At 42.8% G+C, this 22,446-nt stretch overlaps 1 protein-coding gene across 2 annotated transcripts in view; it reads right to left on the reverse strand.

Annotated features, from left to right (window-relative positions):
* GABRB3 (gamma-aminobutyric acid type A receptor subunit beta3) overlaps positions 1-22,446 on the reverse strand; it is a 236,037-nt gene that overhangs the window by 57,971 nt on the left and 155,620 nt on the right. For both annotated transcript variants that reach the window (XM_059056933.2, XM_059056932.2), the window contains exon 4: positions 14,728-14,948. In XM_059056933.2, the coding sequence (XP_058912916.1) occupies positions 14,728-14,948 (221 nt within the window). The remainder of the gene's footprint in view (positions 1-14,727; positions 14,949-22,446) is intronic.

A 22,446-nucleotide genomic window follows, 5' to 3' on the forward strand; every position in this document is an offset into this window, starting at 1 on the left:
AATGATTGTAGGTTTGTAGTACAGTCTAAAGTCAGAAAGCCCGATTTCTCCAGCTCCGTTTTTCTTTCTCAAGATTGCTATGGCTATTTGGGGTCTTTTGTGTTTCCATGCAAATAGTAAAATTTTTTGTTAGCATTCTGTGAAAATGCCATGTGTAATTTGATAGGAATTGCACTGAATCTGTAGATTGCTTTGGGCAGTATAATCATTTTCACAATATTGATTCTTCTAATCCACAAACATGGTATATCTCTCCATCTGTTTGTAACATCTTTGATTTTTGGGTCTATGTTCATCAGTGATATTGGCCTGTAGTTTTCTTTTTTTGTAGTATCTTTGTCTGGTTTTGGTATCAGGGTGATGGTAGCCTTGTAGAATGAGCTTGGGAGTCTTACTTCCTCTGCAATTTTTTGGAAGAGTTTGAGAAGGACAGGTGTTAGCTCTTCTCTAAATGTTTGATAGAATTCGCCTGTGAAGCCCTCTGGTCCTGTACTTTTGTTTGTTGGAAGAGTTTTAATCACAGTTTCAATTTCATTACTTGTGATTGGTCTGTTTGTATTTCCTATTTCTTCCTGGTTCAGTCTTTGAAGGTTGTACCTTTCTAAGAACTTGTCGATTTCTTCCAGGTTGTCCATTTTATTGGCATATAGTTGCCTGTAGTAGTCTCTCACGATCCTTTGTGTTTCTGCAGTGTCAGTTGTAACGTCTTCTTTTTCATTTCTAGTTTTATTAACTTGAGTCTTCTCCCCTTTTTTCTTGATGAGTCTGGCTAAAAGTTTATCTATTTTGTTTATCTTCTCTAAGAACCAGCTTTTAGCTTCACTGATATTTGCTATTGCTTTCTTCATCTCTATTTCATTTATTTCTGCATTGTTCTTTACGTTTTGTTTCCTTCTACTAAATTTGTGTTTTCTTTGTTCTTCTTTCTTTAGTTGCTTTAGGTGTAAGGTTAGGTTTATTTGAGATTTTTCTTGTTTCTTGAGGTGAGACTATATTGTTATAAACTTCCCTCTTAGAACTGCTTTTGCTTCATCCCATAGATTTTGGGTTGTCCTGTTTTAGTTGTCATTTGTTTCTAGGTATTTTTAAATTTCCTCCTTGATTTCTCCAGTGATCTCTTGATTATTTAGTAGCATTCTGTTTAGCCTCCATGTGTTTCTATTTTTTACTTTTTTTTTCCTGTATTTGATTTCTAATTTCATAGTGCTGTGGTCTGAAAAGATGCTTGATGTGATTTCAGTTTTCTTAAATTTACTAAGGCTTAATTTGTGACCTAAGATTTGATCTATCCTGGAGAATGTTCCATGTGCACTTGAAAGTGTTTTCTGCTGCTTTCAGATGGAATGTCCTATAAATAACAATTACGTCTATCTGGTTTAATGTTTTATTTAAGGTTTGTGTTTCTTTATTAATTTTCTTTTTTAAATTTAATTTTATTTATTTATTTATACAGCAGGTTCTTATTAGTTATCTATTTTATACATATTAGTGTATATATGTCAATCCCAATCTCCCAATTCATCACACCACCGCCCCCCCTTATTAATTTTCTGTTCATTGGTGTGAGTGGGGTGTTAAAGTCCCCTACTATTATTGTGTTACTGTTGATTTCCACTTTTATGGCTGTTTGCATTTGCCTATAAGGTGCACCTTATATTGAGGTGCACCTAAGTTGGGTGCATATATATTTACAATTGTATGTCTTCTTCTGGGATGGATCCCTTGATCATTATGTAGTGTCCTTCCTTGTCTCTTGTAACAGTCTTTATTTTAAAGTCTATTTTGTCTGATATGAGTATTGTTACTACAGCTTTCTTTTGATTTCCATTTGCATGGAATATCTTTCTCTATCCCCTCACTTTCAGTCTGTATGTAGCCATAGGTCTGAAGTCGGTCTCTTGTAGACAGCATATACACGGGTCTTGTATTTGTATCCATTCAGCCAGTCTACGTCTTTTGGTTGTATCATTTAATCCATTTACATTTAAGGTAATTATCATTATGTATGTTCCTACTGCCATTTTCTTAATTGTTTTGGGTTTGTTTTTGTAGGTCTTTTTTCTTCCCTTCATCTTTTGTTCTCTTCACTTGTGTTTTTTGCCTAGAGAATTTCCTTTAGGATTTGTCATAAATCTGGTTTGGTGGTGCTGAATTCTCTTAGCTTTTGCTTGTCTGTAAAGCTTTTGATTTCTCCATTGAATCTGATTGAGAGCCTTGCTGGGTAGTGTGTAGGTTTTTCCCTTTCATCACTTTAAATATATCTTGCCACTCCCTTCTGGTCTGCAGAGTTTCTGCTGAAAAATCAGCTGATAACCTTATGGGGATTCCCTTGTATGTTATTTGTTGCTTTTCCCTTCTTGCTTTTAATATTTTTTCTTTGTATTTTATTTTTGTTAGCTTGATTAATATGTGTCTTGGTGTGTTCCTCCTTCGGTTTATCCTGTATGGGATTGTCTGCACTTCCTGGACCTGCTTGACAATTTCCTTTCCCATGTTAGGGAAGTTTTCAACTATAATACCTTAAAATATTTTCTCAGGCCATTTCTGTTTCTCTTCTTCTTCTGGGACCCCTATAATTCAAATGTTGTTGTACCAGAGGTTGTCCCAGAGGTCTCTGAGACTGTCCTCATTTCTTTTCATTTTTTTTCTTTATTCTGTTCCATGTCAGAGATTTCCACCATTCTGTCTTCCAGGTCACTTATCTGTTCTTCTGCCTCCATTATTCTGCTATTGATTCCTTCCAGTGTATTTTTCATTTCAGTTATTGTCTTATTCATATCTGTTTGTTTGTTCTTTAGCTCTTGTAGGTCTTTGTTAAACTTTTCTTGTATCTTCTCAATCTGTACCTCCATTCTTTTTCCAAGTTCTTGGATTACCTTTATTATAATTACTCTGAATTCTTTTTCAGATAGATTTCTTATCTCCTCTTAATTTAGTTGGTCTTCTAGATTTTCATCTTGCTTCTTCATCTGTGACATATTTCTTTGTCTTCTCATTTTATTAAAAATGTGTTGTGGTCTCTTTTCTGCAGGCTGCAGGATTGTAGGTCCTCTTGCTTCTGGTGTCTTGCCCTTGGCGGGTGAGGTTGGTCCAGAGGCTTGTCCCATTATCCCCTTGATAGGGGTTTGATTTGTGTTGTAATCACAGCCTGCCCTGGGTATTGAGCGGGGCTTCCCCTTTCCCTGTGGTTGTCACTGACCTCTCAGGGGCAGAGTCTGCTCCCTAGCTGTTGGGGTAGATGCCCCTAGATCTGTTTCTTAGCTTTGATTCTGATCTGCATTGTGATTTAGGCAGGATTGGAGTACTCCCTCTGGGAGAGAATCTACTGTGTATTCCTCCTCTGCAGCTGTTCACCTGTGAATGTGCTCTGTCGTGTCCCCTTTTGCTCGTTGTGTGGGCTCACATAGTATAGTGCTGCTGGCACTGCTCTTGGTCCCACCTTAACTGTGGGTATACCACCAATTGGCCCTGGTGACTCTCAGGAATTGTTTTCACCTGACCACCAGCACAGGTCCACTGAGGTCAGGTCCCAGGACTGCAGTAATCACGCACCTGGACCCTCTGTGGGAACAATGGAGGCAGCTCAGACTCTGCTCTGGCCCAACTGCCGTGTGTACATGCCCACAGAGCCCACAGCTGCTAAATCAGGAATCCCAGCTGTAAGAGCATTTGTTGTCCTTTGGACGTTTTGCAGACACTGAATTTAGGAAGATGTCAGTGGAAGTGTACCTCCACAGTTCACACAGCCGAGAGGAGAGATTTCAGCTCTTCTTCATTAGTTACACAGCCCCTGGGGCTCAGCTGTAGTTTCTGTCCCTCTTCTGGGCATATTTACTAGTGGGGAGAGCTATCTGAACCCTCCCAGGACAGCGGGGTGGGTCCCTGCATCCACTGGCAGATTTCCTAGTAGTGAGAGGTTTCTGTGCACTCCCAGCACAATGGGGCAGGTCCTTGCACCCACTGATGGATTTCCTAGGTGTGGAAGCTATTCATGTCCTCTCAGGACAGTGTGGGCAGGTCCTGGGGCTTGCTGGCAGAATTCCTAATGGCTAGACCTGTCTGCGCCCTTCCGGGTCAGTGGGGGCAGGTCCTAAGACTCACTGGCATTATTCCTCAGTGGCTAGACCTGTCTGCACCCTTCCGGGTCACCGGGGGCAGGTCCTAAGACTCACAGGCAGTATTCCTTAGTGGGAGAAGCTGTCTGTGCACATCTAGGTCAGAAAGGGTGGGTCCTGTGACCCGCTGGTGGAATTCCTAGCGTCAGGAGCTGTCAGTGCCCTTCCAGGTCAGCAGGGGCAGGGCCTGGCATCTGCCTGTGTGCCTGGAAGAGTCAGCCAGTGCCCACCTCTGTAGCCCAAGATGGCGGTAGCGACTTGTGCCTGCCTCCCGAGCTCCTGTAGGCGGTTTCCTGTTGCCTGAGAGTGCTCATAGGGAAAGAATTTCTTATGGTGGGCCTTCCCCTCTCCTTGTGTGCCTCCCAACAATGGTTCCTTGTCTCTCTGGCAACCCCAGGCTTCTTTCTAGTACACCCTCAGTTGCCATGGCCCAACCTCTTCAGGCTGTTTCTGCACCTAACCCTGCTCCCCTCTCTGGGACTGAGCTTAGGAGTCTGAGCTTCAGCACCCAATGCCCAACCTCAGTGACAGAGGAGTATCTCAGGTTGGAGAGTGCAGGGTGGCAGTGCCGACCCTCTGTGCAGTTTACTCTCTGTTTTGCCTTTCACAAACCAGTTGCTGCTCTCCCCCTCTTAGGTTCTGAAACTCCCCCTTTCCAGTCTAATTTCTCCACTGGTGAGGAGCCTTCCCAAGGTGCAGCAACCTTTCCTCCTTCACAGCTCCCTCCCCAGGGTGCAGGCCCCATCCTGATTCCTTCTTTTTCTTTTCCTTTTGTCTTACCCAGTTACGTGGAGGTTTTTGTGTTATTTTCGATGTCTGAGTCTTCTGTTGGCCCTCAGTAGCTGTTCTGTGTGAATCGTTCCACTTGTAGATGTATTTGCAATGTTTCTGTGGAGGGAGGTGAATTCTGCTTCCTACTCCTTGGCCATTTTGATCCTGACTCTGCATGGCTGCGTTTTGAATGACCTAATTTTCCAAAGAGTCTCATCCTAGCTTCTCCTTTGGGCCTCAGATGCTCTATTGTATATTTCCACTCAGAATCTCTTGCTTTAGATATCTGTGGATCTGCAGACACGTTGAAGTCTTTATGAGTAGTACCTGCCTCTTTTCCTGTCTGCTTTCTGAGTCATGCAAAATAGAGATGAGCATCTTTCTTCAGTCCTTCAGGTAGTCTCCAGACAGTTTAGAACAAATGTATATAATGCTTCATAAATAAGGTCTGTTCTGCTTCCTCCAGTGCCAGAGAACTGGTAACTGAGCTGCCACTTGCTCAAGATAAAAACTGCCCCTGCATCAGGGAGGGGATGGGGAAATGGCAGGGGAAAATGCCACAAAACTTTCCTACTGTTTCGAATATAGATTTTTCTTTATTTGGCATTTGGTTGGCTGCTATAAGCCTTGGAATATTTTCTAGAGCTCCTACAAAGTGGTTCAGACACCTTCTGCTTGTTTTTTGATGTTTCTGTGGGGAAATAAGAGCTTAGAGCTTCTTAGGCTGCCATTTTTCTGACAACACTCCCCAATAGAGAGCTTTAAAAGCAAGAGGAGGATGTTTATGAAGATAAGGCAGAAATTAATTAACAGAATTATGATATAAAATTAAAGGATAGCTCTTTAAAATATATATATATATAATAGATAAGTATTTCTTGATGCTACTGAACAGAATTATAAATGAAGAAGGGAATGTAACAATGTATTCTAGAAGGCAATGCATACATGCATGTTAATGAATTAGAATGTCTAGATAAAAAGGATGTTTTCCTGAAAAACATGAATTTTCAAGATTGATATAAGAAGAAAATCTAGAGAGACCTGTAAGTATAGCAGAAATTAAAGCCATGTTTGCCAGAGTGGAAAATGTCATTCAAGAGCCTATTCAAAGTCCCATGCATCTATAAAAAACATTTTATGTATAGTACAGTTGACCCTTGAACAATATGGGTTTGAAACATACAGGTCCACTTACATGTGGATTTTTTTCAATAAATACATACTATAGTACTGCACGATCCACAGTTGGTTAAATTCACAGATGCTGAACCAAGGATATGGAGGGACGATTGTAAAGTTATATGTGGATTTTTGACTTGTGGAAGGTCAGTGCCCCTAACCCCCCACATTGTTCAAGGGTCAACTGTATATGTCTATAGGTAAATTTTTAAAATACTTACAGGAATATCAACTCATTCTAGGAACAGATATTTACTATATGATATAATCTATTACAGAATATACAAAAACACACAAAAAAGATCAAGAGAAATCTTCTTGATTCATATTATGTCAAAACGCAGAGAAATTTAAAGATAGATATAATCTATTAATATATTTAATAGAATCTATATGATATACACCACAATTGTGTAAAAGGGCCCTACATTACCACCTCACCATTGGATAATTTACTAGTGAATTTCATTGAATTGGTTCATGGTTCTTGGAATCTTCAGCCAAGTTGTGAATGTTAATTCAAGTCAGAGTAATGAGAGAGAGGGAACTAACTTCAGGATAGATTCTTAGTAGAGTTTCTAGCCATCACTAAGGGAGATTAACATTTTTCAGCTGGGTCTCTAGGAGGAATGGTAGATGCTTCACACCTGGTGTGCAGGTGGCGGCATAGTGGAGACTGAATAGGACTTGGATGTTAGACTAGGAATACAGGCAGATTTCCTGTGTATCACACACGGGCCCCATGGGAAAATGGAGGACCTGCAGATTTCTTGGATCCTCTACACTAGGGCTGCATGGATGGGTGGAGAGATGGAATGTGTCCATGAAGGATCGAGTCCTAGAGCTAAGGAAATTGTTCCAAGGGACTCCATGGAGAAACATATCCTACTCTCCCACTCTTCCCATCCCCAGTGCCGGTCAAGGGGCCACCTGGAGAGAGCTGCCTGATGGTGAAAGCTCTGAGAAGAGCCAATTCTGCATGTCTTTGAGGTCCAAAGAGAATGAAGCCACCAGGAAATGTTACAGTTCAAGTAACACTTTTCTTACTTATTTTCCCTCCACCACCCAAAATAAACCTTCAAAACCAGAGGAGATCATATGTAGGCCATCAAGATGGATTGGGAGGGGGTAGAGGAGAAGCAGAAGCACAGAAGTTGAGAAGTCAGCTACACTTCCTTTGCCACGATGAGCTTCCAGCCTGAAATAGGGCTGGCCTGTGGAAGGGAAAATATTAATTCTGTATCTGCATTTAATATTAGACGTTGAACTGAGAATTCCTGTGTAACATAAAAATGGAAAAAGACTACTATTAAAACACTGGCAGAAAACCATGAAATCTGCCCAAATTTTTACCCAAGGCAAAGAAATTTCATACCTCACTTAATAGTGTTTAGGGGGATAGTGGGGGACAAATAAGATTGCATTGACTAGATCGCAAGGTATGTTGATTACCAATAAACCGGTTGTCGACAGATTTTTAAAAGAACAATTATAAATTAACCATGAGCAAAGCAAACTTAATAATTTCTTAAGAGTATTGCCCACCATGATAAAATAGGATTTATCCCAGGAATTCAAGGATAGATTACAGTAGGAAATTAATACATCATAGTTACAGGTTAAAAAAGGAAAATGAATATATAAAGAGAGGTTGAATCAACAAAATCTATTTCTATTTCTGATATGTAAAAAAGCCATCTAGGGTCAGTCATCTGATTTATAATTAGTTCCTGAATATAAACTCCATAAATTGGTGATATCTGTTATTCAACTCATGCCACAGTTCCCAGAAAATGATAGTGTGTATGTATGTATATATTTAAAGGAAGTAAAAGAATGAGTCACAACTACATAAAAACTAAGAGTGCAAATCATCCTTCATAGTGGGGCACAAGAAGCACTCTTACTATAATAAAGAACTAGGGGATGCTGTACATTGTTATCCCTACTGTTTTTCATTTCCTGTAAGTTGAAACCATTGCAATAAAACAGAAAAAAGAAATATGAATAAAACCAATAAAAATGAAGATTAAAAAACCATCATTATAAGCAATATGATTGTAAGACTAAAATCCTCAAGAGTATTAACTAAATTATTAGACATAGTAAGAGAATAGCCTGGCTGGATATGATAGTGGACAAATGCATAAGCAAAGACAGCCATAAACAAATACATCAATAGATTCCCCATGTATCAATGAGAGCTAGAAAGATAATGTAAAAAATCCCATTCCTAATGGTACCACACTTATAAAAGACAGGAATAACCTTATCAAGAAATGAGCGGTTGTCTATGAAGAAAATGACAAACCTTTACTAAAAGCCATGACTGAAAACATTCATGAATGCAGATGTGTCACGGTTATGTAGGAAAGACTGAATATCATATAGCATTTGTTCTTCTCTTAAGTCATATTTCTGAGCAAAACTCCAACATCTTACATTATATTTTTAGGAATTTGATAAAACAAATGTTTCTAAAGCTCATATGGAAGAATAAACTTATGTATTGGAATAAACAGCTAACCATCTGACAAGAAAAACACTGGACAGCTACCTTACATTGTACACCAAGATAAATTCTGATGGATTAAGACTCTAAATAGAAAATATGAAAATAAAGCACTATAGAAATAAGAATTGGAATTTAAACTTAATCCTGATACAATACTTTTTCCTTGTGTTCTACCCAGCACTACTCTAGATTTGAGGGAGGTAATAATAAACAAGAAACAGGTTCTTTTCTCAGAGAATTTATATTCTGATGGTGGCCTCCCCACCATCATGGATGGGAACAGAGTCAATAAATTAAGAAATGCAATAAAATGACAAGATCATGTCAGATCTGGATAAGTGTTATGACAAAAATAAAACAAGAAGGTGTAATAAAAAGGGAATAGGTGATCAGAGCAGGACCAGGTGAACTGTCTTCAATTACATAACTACACTGTGATGCTAAAAACATGAATATCTAGAAACAAAGTATTGCATCCAGCAAAAAGCATGTGCAAAGGCTCTAAAACAGAGACATCCTTAACTATTTCTGAAGTGCAGAAGGAAGGTATGCATACCAGAAGCATGGTGAGAGAGGAGAACAGTGGTAAACAGAGAGGGGTTAGAATTTCAGGAGCCAAATCCTCAAGTAGAGAGAGGATACCAAGGGGAAGCTGACTCTTGAAATGCTCAGGGACACACTTTGCACTTTGAGAGAAAAGGCAAAGTATGAGTAGCAGGTATGTGGAATGGTCTCTTTGTAAATAGCAAAATGAAGAAGTTACTGTGTTTTCAATTAAAGTATAAGGTAATATCATCAAATGAGAGTGAAGAGAGATGCCTGAAGTGAAGGTGTGAAAGAGCTCTTAAAAGTATGGGAAGAATGAATGTGACTGGGGAGAATAGAGGATTTTGTGAGCCTGAATTTAAAGTGAGACAGGTGATTTTCGCCAGCCTCAAAAGGGATGAAGTAAATAGGTTATTTACAGTAGCCTAAAAAATGATGAAACCCAAAGCAGGTGTCACAACCCTGAAGCTAATATGTAATATATTGCTGTGGGAGTAAACATTGGCATAATCCTTTTGGAAAGCAATTTATCAATATGTTTTTTACTTACGTGAAAGTAATTGGGAGGCAGTGACAAAACAAGAGTTTGGGAGTTAAACACACCTGCACTCAAATCATGTGGGCCTTATTAATTCCATGAGCTTACATCTTTTCTGGGGGAAAAAGGTGTTTGGCCAGAACCAACTTAAAAATACAGTTTTGGAAAAAGATGGCAGCCAGACCAATTAGATGACTTAATTTGAATCTTCTGAATGAAGTTCTAGGTTCATTTTAATATTGCGTCAACCATTTAAGTATGGGAATGGCAACTTTAACAATTTCAAGCCATTTTTGACAGCAAGTGGGAATTTTACAAGATATTTTCCAACAAATTTTGCAGTAATCTTCTCAGGCACGTTGTTTTGATGAAGATGACTCAACCTCAGACTTCCAACTTCTTTTTGGAGCAAATCAAATACTATTTTGTGAACCCATTACCAATTCCTAGCATCAGAAAAAAGGTCCGAAGACACAAAATTCATGGCCTGAAGATCACATTACAAAGTATCCTTAGTGGTGCAGGTAAGATATTCAATGATATCAGGTGATTGGCTGACTTAAAAAGAAAGATGGGAAGACAGAATAGGGACAGACAGCAGAAAATTTCAGCCTGGCACCAAAGGAAACAAAAATGCTGTCATGGGAACAGGACCAAGACTTGTGAGCCTCTTAGGCAGCCAAGATCTCCCTACTTCCTGAAAAGATTTGGCTGCCCAAAGGAAATTTTCAAAGAGCCCATTTTATTTCAAGATGGTGTATATGCTCCATTGAGAGCATTTTCTTACACCACACGGTGACTTGGACCTGTACAAGAAGCTTGGTTCACTGTCTCATTCAGCCGAGCCCAAGCAGGTAACATCAAGCTAGTGTTAGCCCAAGTTTCATACTCAGGGGCTGTAAGAATCATTGAAAAAAGAGTTTGTGATTTAAAACAACCTTTTATCACTACGTGAACATGATCCCTCTCCAGCATCTTTATGAGCAGCCATCAACCACTTCTGCAGAGTCATCAGAGTAATGGATTAATGATTTCCCAGAATAAATCTGAGATTATGTACAAACCTACATCATGGAGAGCTCATCCCCAGCCAGAGATCCTCATCTACTCTTGATAAAGCAAAACCAACCATTGATCCTGTACTGAGATGGCTGGACATGCCTGGAAAAAGTAGCCCAGAAGAGCTAAATGGTGACTGACCTACCAGTGTGGGTGACTGCATGATACTTGGGGTGAAGGCCAATCCTAGTCTCCAGTGGTGAGACTAATTCGACCATAAGGTCCCAAGGACACAGCCAGGTCAGCTAGCATCTTAAGGATACAGCCAGTAGGAAAGTAATCTCTGTTGGGTTTAGCCATCATGAGCAATATCTTACAAGCAGGAGACTGACAATGACCCCAGTGCTCCATGAACATCCTTGGGGAGTTTAACACACTTAAGCTCTCAGCTACACCAGATCCCCTCCAGGCCCAGGCCCTGGTACCTATTTACCAAAAGGATACAATGTATCACTGAGGTTACTAACACTGGCCATCCTTGTCTTGCCCTGTCACCAACATGATCCAGCAAGTACAACAGTAAAACAAGAGCAGAGGGAAGGTAGGGTTTGGGGCCAAGGGGAGGGTGGAGGGTGGCACTCATACTTTGTTATCAAAAAACACAATACATATAGTGTGCGTGTGTATATCTTGTGGAATATATATAAATGGTACTTCAGTTCACACAGAATGACACAGAATATGTATTTATATGAATTTAATAAAATTACCAGTATTTTGAAGCACTAATGTGCTTTTTGTCCAAAAATTCAAATTACTTCAAATTCAAATTAATCTCTATAGCTATGTGTGGGTTTTTTTAAATCTGAAGGCAGAAATTTCTAGAATAGCTAATGTCAAAAGGAATTCAGATGGCACAGTGTAGCTGATAAGCACATGTGGAATATGGTCTGCTATTTAGATTTCCTTTCTGACAGCTTGTCCAAGTCCAGATGGAAGAATTGTTTAAAAAATATGAGGTTCTTGGGACTTCCCTGGTGGTCCAGTGGTAAAGAATCCGCCTTCCAATGCAGGGGACGTGGGTACGATCCCTGGTCAGGGAACTAAGATCCCACACACTGTGGGGCAATTAAGCACACACACTACAACTACTGAACCTGAGTGCCTCAACTTGAGAACCCGCATGCCACAAACTACAGAGCCCACGCGCTCTGGAGGCTGCACACCACAACTACAGAGCCCACATGCCATGGAGCCCTCACGCCACAACTAGAGAGTGAAAACCCGCACTCCACAACTAGACAGAAGCCTGTGCCGCAATGAAAGATCCTGCATGCCACAACTAAGAACCATGCAGCCAAAAAAAAAAAAAAAAAAGAAAAAAGAAAAAAAAGTTCTAAATAAAGATCTAAGGGGTATATTGAGACAACATTTGAATAAAAACAGCTACTGATTTAGAAATTCATTTACTGATTTAAGAGGCTAAGATGTATAATGAATATAAATTTCGTTAGAGAGATTCTTTTTTAGATTATTGTACAAAGGTTATTATTAAAAGTATTCCATAGCTTATTATTACATTATTATTTAACTTTTATATTAAAATTTACAGTCAGAGTATTAGCTAAGTTAAAATGATACAGTTTTAATCTCTTGGTTTCTCTTATTCTTGCCTGTTTTATGGTGTGAAATCCAACACTTTCAAGTGGAGTTTGGAAATTTATTTTAGTTCTTTCATTCACATTGTATCATTTTGTCTGCTATGGTCCAAATGTTTAAGTCCTTCCCCCAATTCATATTTGAATATTTGAACCCAAATGTGGTGGTGTTGGGAGGTGAGGGCTTAGCTCATGAGGGTGAAACCCCATGAATGGGATTAATTAGTGTTCTAGTAAAAGAGACACCACAGAGCTTCCACCATGTGAAGACACAGTGAGAAGGCACCTGCCATGAATGAGGGCACAGACCCTCCCTGGACAGTAAGTCTGCCGGCACCTTGATCTTGGACTCTCAGCCTCCAGAGTATGAGAAATAAGTGTCTGCTGTGGGTTTTTGCTACGGTGGCCCAAGCGGACTCAGATGCTATCCTAACAGAATGAAAGCTCTTTGTCTTAGACAAACTAACATACTCTAACTCTGGTGAGAAAATAAAGAATGCAAAGCTAAAAAGGGAAAGAACCCAAATAGCAAGTTTTGTTTAAAAAGCCAAGAAGGGGCTTCCCTGGTGGCGCAGTGGTCGAGAATCCGCCTGCCGATGCAGGGGACACGGGTTCGTGCCCCGGTCTGGGAAGATCCCACATGCCGCGGAGCGGCTGGGCCCGTGAGCCATGGCCGCTGAGCCTGCGCGTCCGGAGCCTGTGCTCCGCAATGGGAGAGGCCACAACAGTGAGAGGCCCGCGTATCACACACACAAAAAAATAAATAAATAAAATAAAATAAAAAGCCAAGAAGGCCTAGCCTAGTTTTTATTGCTATTTGCTTCCTTTTCCTTCGCCCCCACTATGTGCATGCACACACACACACACACACACAAACATACACACATTTCTATTCACTTTTTTTGGGGTGGGTAGGTAAATGAAGGACCTGACTCCTCATTTTATGCTCACATGGTCTCTGGATAATCTTTTTTTTTTTGTGGTACGCGGGCCTCTCACTGTTGTGGCCTCTCCCATTGCGGAGCACAGGCTCCGGATGCGCAGGCTCAGCAGCCATGGCTCACGGGCCCAGCCGCTCTGTGGCATGTGGGATCCTCCCGGACCGGGGCACGAACCCATGTCCCCTGCATCGGCAGGTGGACCCTCAACCATTGCACCACCAGGGAAGCCCTGGATAATCTTTTGAACAACCTATTTTTGTACTTCTCAGAACTCCAGATCTTTTCAACCACATCTCACTTCCAGGAAAAAATACAAAATGCTGAAAACATCCCAAGGAAACATCATCTAGACTTTTTTCAGAGTAACACCATGGCTTAGTTGACACGTGGCACTTTTTTTCTCTTACAGTTAAAAAAGTCTGATTTTTGCTAAAATTCCAACTCTCATTCTATATGCTGCTGTTTTGAGGAAGTCACTTAACATTTTCCACTTAAGGCAATGTTAAATAATTCCCTTTACTCTCCCTGAAGCATTAAAAGTTACAGTGGTGTGTATTTAAGCTTACATTGTTATGATTACTCTTTAGAATTGTAGGAGTCTCAGTTAAAGATTCACAACATTTTGAGATAAACCTTTTCTCTAAGATATCCACCTGTGCCCCACTCCAGACTGTGAGCCCCTCCTGGGAGGCCTCTGGGCACTTTCAGGCCAGGAGATCAAGAAAGACACAGACATACTTACTCTAAAACAAAACAAAACAAAACAAAAACCAGTGCTAAATCAACACAAGAGACAAAGATTGCTAAGGCTGCCGTTCAGTGAAAGTCAAAATCACTAACCACCAGCAGTGGTGGAGCATCATGGGAAGGCCTAGTGGTTTCCAGTGTAACCAGGGAAGCCCAGGGCCTCCTTAGGGTTCCAGACAGCAGTCTGGTTTCCCAATTCATGTGCCTTCATTATGAGACCTGGTGAGAGATGATTCTCACCAGGAAGCCTCACATTTACTCATTCCCATAAATATTGGCAGCACCACCTTATAAAGCTCCATGGAGACTATACTATATGTCGGCATAATTAGACATTTTTTTCAACTCTGCAAATGGCTTTGGGAAACTTCACTGAAAGCCTCTGAAGTACCAGGGTGATATTAATTACAGGCCTTTGTGGCTATGATATGGGAAATCCACCCCAAGAGAATCTGTGTTCTTAGATACAGCAGCCCAATTATATCAACTCAATACGAGGAGGCTGTTTTTCACTTGTTTGATGTCTATGTATAGTAACAGTAATGCCCCAAATCTTAGATTTATAAGATTTTTTTTTCTGCAGAGCTCCAAGTGTTCCATGGGTATCTCTTAACTTAATTTGAGGACACGGCCTCACTTACTGTAATCACCTCCAGTGAAAACTCAAGGCCAGTGCACCATGCAACCATGAGCCCAGCCCACAGGGCAGACAGACCTGAGCCCATAGAGCACCGTCCCGTCTGGGTGGAGGCGGATCATGCGGTTCTTCACTGTCACTCCATGCACAAATGACTTTTTGTCATTTAAGAAATATGTGTCAGGCACCCAGAGCTGGTCAGCCACTCGATTGTCCAGTGTGAGGTTGAGAGGGATCCCAGAATAGGCGAGCCTTTTATCTCTCCAGTATTGTTGAAAATACATGGTCAAGGTGTAATCCTGGGGAAAAAAAAAAGAAAAGAAAAAAATGAGTTTGTGCTCAGCCACAGGTCTGTTTCCTCCACAACTGGCCCAATTCAGGTTGGAATCCAGGAGAAATGGATGTTATTTTCAGATAGAGTTAGGAAGCAGTGGTTGCTTTCTTGTAAAACACAAATACCAGTTTTAATAGGTGTACATCATGTCTATAAGTTCTTTGTTTTATTTAGGTAAGAAGCAGACTACACAAATTGGCATTTAAGAGATAACCTAAAAATAAAGGCCCCCAAAAAGTCGTCATAAAATCAGGGTGCTAGCAGAGAACCCGTGCGCTGGCCTAGGTCCTCCTCCTCCCACCAGGCAAACCTAGGCCTGAGCCGCCCACGACAGGCCAGGCCTGGCTACGAATTGTCTGCAGCTAGACTCCTCCTCTCTTTCTGCCCTCCACACAGCTGTAAATAGAAAACCTCTGGAATAGAAACACCAGTTGGAGACGCCATGGCCTGTGGGGGGGGGTCTCTATACCTCATGCATCACATTTTCCTTTCCTTCTAGGTTACCATTTTACACTACACAGCCATTTCTACATGAACTGGGACATTCATCACCTCTAGAGGATGACATCTAGAGAAAATGGGACTAAAACCGGATATGGGAAGAGAGGGTCAGGGGCAATTCAGCCCCACAGGCTTGCCAATGAAATAAGAGCAAAACAGGCAGATGACCCCATGTTTTTGTTTTGCAGAGAAGTTAGTGCAGTAAGAAAGTGGGAAAAAAGACAAATCAGAGGCTGAGCATGGAAATTCTATTTTTAAATTTCTATTCTTTTTGGCAATCACTGTTCAAGTCTAGAACGATCAGGTCTAAAAATCTGGTCATAGTCACTGGACATCCTAAACCCTGTCGTGGAAGGATACAAGCTGAAAATCCAAAGGTGAGGTGGTAAACTCTCCAACCAGGGAAGGAGAAATCACTGCTGTTACAGGCAGGAGCGCCTGAGCTCACACACCAGCAGAGCATGTCTGCAACACCCTTGCTTTTCATGCAGTGAGAGGCGGGATGACAAGTCAGCTAAAGAATCCATCCCAGACAGGCAGACTCTTCTTGCTGCCTCACAGGGCAGTTCTCAGAGCTTGCTAACCCAATAACACCCATCTGTTACTGATTGCAAGAGTGCTGGGGCACAGGAGCCTCCAAAATGACAAAGTACACTTGTGCTCCTCTCCAGGTGCTGTCACAGACAAGGAAGTGACAAAACCAATACGTACTAAACAACTACAAACAAAAGAAGTTTTAAGCTATAGGGCCCATAAAAAATCAGAGAGAGGGAAGCAAAATATGCAAATGGTCTGGGGAGTCTATTGACATTTTACCTGCAACTTGAAGGAGAGGCAGCATTTGAGTGGATGAGAAGAAACGGGAATTTTTTCCTAGTCACCTACATGGCAGAGGTCTGTGCCTGGTATTAACTGTGTGAAACCCCCTACACACAAAAAAACCCCACCACCAATTAAAGATTCTCACAAAGCAGGTGGTATTGAAGATAGGCCTTGGTCAGCTAGACACAAGGTAGGGGCATGAAAAGTCATACAAAGACCATTGTTTTTACTGAATTGACAAGGAACCCCAAGGAGTGCAGTTTTGCTGGAACTTGGTGTGCAAGAGGAGGAAAGTAAAGAGTTGTGGGCAAGGCAGTACCCTGTGGCAGTGACCATAAAGTGGAAACACTCAAACACCAGCTCCAAAGCCAATGAATACTGAAGGTTTCCAAGTAGCAAGTGACATAACCGTGTGTATTGAACATGTCATTTATTTTCTGATTTCTCATGCTTTAATCTCTGGGCCCTGGAGGGACTGCCTTCCCTCCCTCTAGTTCCTAGAGAGAGCAAACAACTCTGCCAAGCGCTGGATTGTACTTTTCATATGCAAACCAACCACCCCAGAGCTCATACCCCTAAATGCCTTCTTTATTATGTTCTCACACTCCAGGCCAGTACCTCATTCCACGTTCAGGTACTAGGCAACTAAGGATAGACTAGGTCCCAGGGCCTACTTTAATTATTCAAACTAGCCAATCCTAAGCCTGCTTACCCAGCCTGGCCATGCCCATTCTTTCCATGGAAGCTACAATAAAGGCTCACTCTCTGTGACCTGCCCTAGTGCTTCCCCAGGCATCCCCTCCACCATGGCATGGCATGCCCCCTTCTCTTGGGGTCTGTGGGTGACAAGCTCTCTTTTCATTGGCTGCTGTCTCCTGATCTGTTGGCCTTGCCATACCTGAAGAGTAATAAGACTGTGTTTTAAACACAAAGCTGTAGGTGAGGAAGATCAGTTTTGCAATGGTGAGTTCAATGGGTAAGACGTATGATGAGCAAAGGCCTCAATGAGTGGGACAGCTTGTTGATTGGTGATGAGGGAGGACAGAGAAAAGGAGTGCTGGTTAGGAAGCCACAGATAGTAGGCTTGATGTAGACCCTTGGGATGCAAATGGCCTGTAAAGTTCGAAATCATGCCCCCCTGCATTACCATTAACAAGTTAATGTAGGTGATGCATTTTAACAGAAACATGCAAAGTTTTGGTGGCATAACAAGATGGAGATAAATTAGCAGGAGCAGCTAAAGGATTTTCAATTTAAATATAACCCTCCAAATTGCATTCTTATTGAAATAGAAGAGTTTCATCTTTCTCTCCTGGTTTCTAAGCTCTCATCCTACGCCCGAGTTGTGAAGTCTAGCACTGCTCTCCCATCTCCCTTCCAGCTGGCATTCACATGGGCTGCCATGAGGGTGGAGGTACTGCCGTGTGTCAGTTGGCCCTGGGAACCCAGTTGTCATTCACAGTCTGCAGCTCAGGATCAGGGTCTAATTTTGGATTCTGCTGCTCTCCACAGCATCAGCAGCACCTCTCAGTTTTGGTCTTGGGTGTTTGCTGAGTGACTTGAGTGGACTGTGGTAGGGGAGAGCTTAGGTAACAGAGAGAGAAAAAGTAGTATTACTTAAACCCAAATCTGCTGCATGGGCTGTGCCTTGGAAAGCAAGGGCATCATGAAATCAGTGGGACACTAGTCAGTATCCCACTTCATTCTCCCACAGAGAAAGAAAAGGCAGATGAAGGAAAGGTGACTCTATAGGAACAAGCCCCCTCTGTTCTCTTGTGCAGTTGGGGGGCAGCTAATGGGAGACTGTGCCACTGGGGGGCCACGGTGCTGAATCCTGGGAGGGGTAGTGAGAAGCATCGCACACACTACCAACAGCAGCTAATGTGGGCTGGCAGCAAGTGCCAGGCCTCATGCTATAATCATCTTATTTAAATACAAGGCAGAGATTACTGCTGTTCTCATTACCATCCCCAATTAATGAAGAAAGAAAAATTTAGAGAGCTCAAACAATTTGCCTCCCCACCCCCTATCCCATTAAACACAAGTAACTGGGGGATGTGGGGTCTGAAGTTGAGGCTGCCTCCCTCCGGGAGCAGGTCTCAGCCTCACAGCTCTAGGGCGAGGTTTTATGCAGCCAAATAAACCAGTCTGGTGGGCGAGGTCTGCAAAGATGCCCCTGAGAGTGGAGGATGCAGCCACGTACAGTGACGTATTTTTGAAGGGGAGTAATAAGAAATGTGGCACCACCAAAGCCCCTCATCCTTGCAGACACTGAGGACAGCTACTCTATAGACAGATGCCTTGTGAAGGTCTGTTTCCTCCAAGGAATCCCAGACAAATTGCTGGTTTACAGGTTTGGAGTGATGTGGCGGGGACCAAGGAACACAGCCATGAAGAGATGCAAACTGTATGGATTGGAGAGTATGCCAGGGTTGGATTTGAGTAAGTCCTCAGAAAAAGAAGAGACCTTGAGACTGTAAAATTTCCAGGAATCCACCGAGATCTATATGGCAGTGGACTAGGGGTGGAAAGCAGGAATCCTGGACTCCTCAGGGAACATAAGGTAGAGGTGGGGAAGTAAGCTTTTTGGTCTTTGACCTTAGCACTGGAGGTGGACTCAGGTGCCATCTGCATGGAAACCTGCTGGTATGAAAATCAGCAGAGAGATGAGACAGGGCTGCGAGGGGTGGAGCCTCTCAAATAACAGCCAGGCAGAGGCCCTGTGCTGCTGGAGCTCGTGCTAGGGCACTAGACACCAAGATGGGACAGACGGGGTGCTGCTCACAGAATCAACCACCACACCACCCAGTGCTAGTGGGCCCCAGGATAGCACAAGGGGAGGAAGAGGCAAAGAAGGGGGTGGCCCCATAGGGCCATCTTGAGCCTTCCTTGCCGTCTTCCTTGGGCGTCACCCCCAAACATGGTGCAGCTGAGGGAGACTCGAGAGGGAAAGAAAGGGGACACAGCAGAGACCCTGAAGTGGCATTTCTCAAAGAAAGGGCTTTCGGGGGCTCCAAGCGTCCTAGGGATTAGAAGCAGGCAGCACTGGTTTGATGGCGATGGTGAGGATCTCCATTCCTGGGCCTTTGTTGAGCTTACTGTGTCCCTTTCATCTTTTCTGCTCTGTGGCGTGATCCACCTGGGTACAGGGAGGAGTCTGCAGGTCCACGGCATGTTGAAAGGGACACCAGGTTGAGAGGAGCTCGTGCTTGTCCCCTCCTTCCCCACCTCCACCCTTTGCAGGGAGACTGCAGCTCCAGTAGAGACAGTGGGGAGGAGCAGGGAGTATGGAGGAGAGGCATGGGGGAAGTGGAGGTCTGGGAGGAGCGGGCAGGAGTGGGTAGTGGGCATTGAGAGCAGTGGGTGCTGGGGACCAGCAGGCCCCTCTCTGGTGCCAGGGGCTTACTTAGATTCGCACACACAACGAAGAGACAGTGGTCTCCATGTACTGATTCTTGGCTGTGGCACATCCAGCCATATCAGCAAATCTAGACAGAGTATGTTGGCAGAAGAAAGAGCAGGTACCAGCCCAGAGATCAGGGTTTACAGAAACAGCAGCTGCCAGTGGGGCTGCAGTAACAGGGCCCTGTGTCCCAGAGAAGCAGAATCTCCTCTTTTGCAGGTGGGACCCCCATAACCTCCACTCCGCACACCACCCTCACATTCTTCACACCTGCTGCAGAATCTAGCTCACAAAGCTCCTTTGGTTATAATCTGATATCATTTGATTTTAGAAGACTGTGCTTTGGGTGAGGGTTGAGATTTGTAGTACTTCAAGCATTTATAAAACACCCTCCTATAAATTAATTAATTGATATACTGGTTGTATGTGCACGAATACTGACTCACACCCACTGTGTTAGCAGATGTGTCAACAGCCCTGGGCACCCTGAGAACACCCGGCTTCTGGTTTAGGTGCAGATCCAACCATGGAATGGGGCTGGCACCGGGTACGTGGGAGGCCCTGAGTAAAAGTGTTGATTTCCTAGGAGATGGGATTCACTGGAGAGAGGTCAGGCAGTGAGAGGGAAAATGCAAGTGTATCTTCATCCAGAATTCTCCAGGCCACCGACAACTGGGACTTTCTGGGGTATTATGCAAAAACGTGTTATTCAGTTAGAATTAGTTTGAACTAAGATAGTTCATCAAAATCACTAGGTAAGATAAAATGCCTGGAACACCTCTCTCTCTCTCTCTCTCTTTCTCTCTCTCTGTATTATAAAAGGTTTAGGATGAACTTGGAATCAGCATGAAGAAATATTCAGGAATTGTATTCAAAACAAAGAACCTTTCTTAAAAAGAATCTCACAAACAAAAGCATTCAATTAAAGGGCCATTTATTCCTGGGGCTTCTCTTAGGGATGGTAAAGCTCTTTGATAATTAAATGAACTCAGGGCCCTCTCCACTCTCTCCCTCTCTTTACGTGTGTGTATCAAATCAAACAGCATGAAATTCTGAAGTCCAGTTAGGCCTGTCCCTGAAGTCTTTACAGTGCCTTCACAAAGGGACAGCAAATACTAGTAGGTGGGGTTCCATATGCTTGTAAGTCATTTGTTTAAAATTTGTGTCATATTTTCTCATTGAAAAAACATGACACAAGGGTTGCTAGGTTTTATGCCAGATTACAAAATTCCATTTCATGCAAAAGTCAGACAGCACAGTTTCTGGGTAAGACACCAGCCCAGCCCAGGGTCCCGTGGTTGGGAGCCAGTGGGCTGAGGTAGCAGAGGATGGGGCAGGGAGAGATGAGGGGCAGGCAGGAAGTCTGAGGCAGCTGGGAACAGGCATTCTTGATTATGAGGCATTCAGGGGGCCAAGCATTTATGTATAGGTGACTGTCCTTTTAAAATCTCCTGAGAATATACGAACAGCAGTGGTAACAACAAATAACAACAAAATAAAACCTTTAGGTGTATAACTCAAGCAGCTCAAATAAATTTCAATAAGAGATAAACAATAACGTTTCTTGCTGCTTGTGGAAATTTGTTGGTATTTATCGCATTAAAATGACAAGAATACATATTCGAAAGTGGAAACACTGCTCATTATTCTGCAATTAGGTAATTGACTAGATTTCCTCAACACAGGAAATGAAAAAATTTACTAACCCTGAGAAAGAAATGCAATCTCCAAGCCAAATTTAAATATTTAACTGCAGCTGTGAAAGCCACAGGACACCTGCATTTGCTTCTGGTTCAGCAAGTTTAGGAGACAAAAACTCACAGGTAAGTTGTTCTCAGGTCAGGGAGGACAGAAAATTATTTTGAGAAGCTTATATAAGCCCTGGATGGTGGAGGCTTCCTTTGCAGGCATTTCTGCAACTAAAATTAGGCTGAGGGAATCTTAGCACTTCTGTTAACAAGATTTATTTAGAAAATCCTAATCCATTCCTTTTAATGGCCTAAAAATGAGTATCCAACACTGCATCCATCTCCCCTCCTACAACAGACTTCGCTGGTACCTAGGTTTCCATTTGCTGAATCCATGTGGTTGGAACCCAGCAGAACCCTGCAGGCCACCCCCCTGCCGCACCAAGAACAAAGGCTCCTCTGCGTGCCCTGCCTTTTGTTTGTAGAAAAAACGTACATCTGCCAGGCCACCCTGAGTCACAAAAGAGCAGGCTCAAGCAGTTACTGATCAGGAAAATAGAGTCACAGAATCCTTCAGTTTCTGATGCACATTTCTGAGTTGTTGTAGAGATACTATAACTGCCACCAGAGGGAACAAGCTAACTGCATGATGACCAGACTGTAGCCATGACATAAGCTGCTCATCTTGAGCAGTACTAAATCTATGGCTATCACAATTCCAAGAACTGGCCTTAAGAGAATGGGATTAACATTATTGCTCATAATAATCTACATCTTTGTGGGCATCAAAATATTATAGCTTGTTCTGCCCATATATGTAAGCAGGCAACTAAAATTGTCAGTAAAGAGATTGTACAGGGCTTCCCTGGTGGCGCAGTGGTTGAGAGTCCGCCTGCCGATGCAGGGGACGCGGGTTCGTGCCCCGGTCTGGGAGGATCCCACGTGCCGCGGAGCGGCTGGGCCCGCGAGCCGTGGCCGCTGAGCCTGCGCGTCCGGAGCCTGTGCCCCGCAACGGGAGAGGCCACAACAGTGAGAGGCCCGCGTACCGC

Source organism: Kogia breviceps, chromosome 3 (genome assembly GCF_026419965.1).
Source record: "Kogia breviceps isolate mKogBre1 chromosome 3, mKogBre1 haplotype 1, whole genome shotgun sequence".
Classification (NCBI taxonomy): domain Eukaryota; kingdom Metazoa; phylum Chordata; class Mammalia; order Artiodactyla; family Physeteridae; genus Kogia; species Kogia breviceps.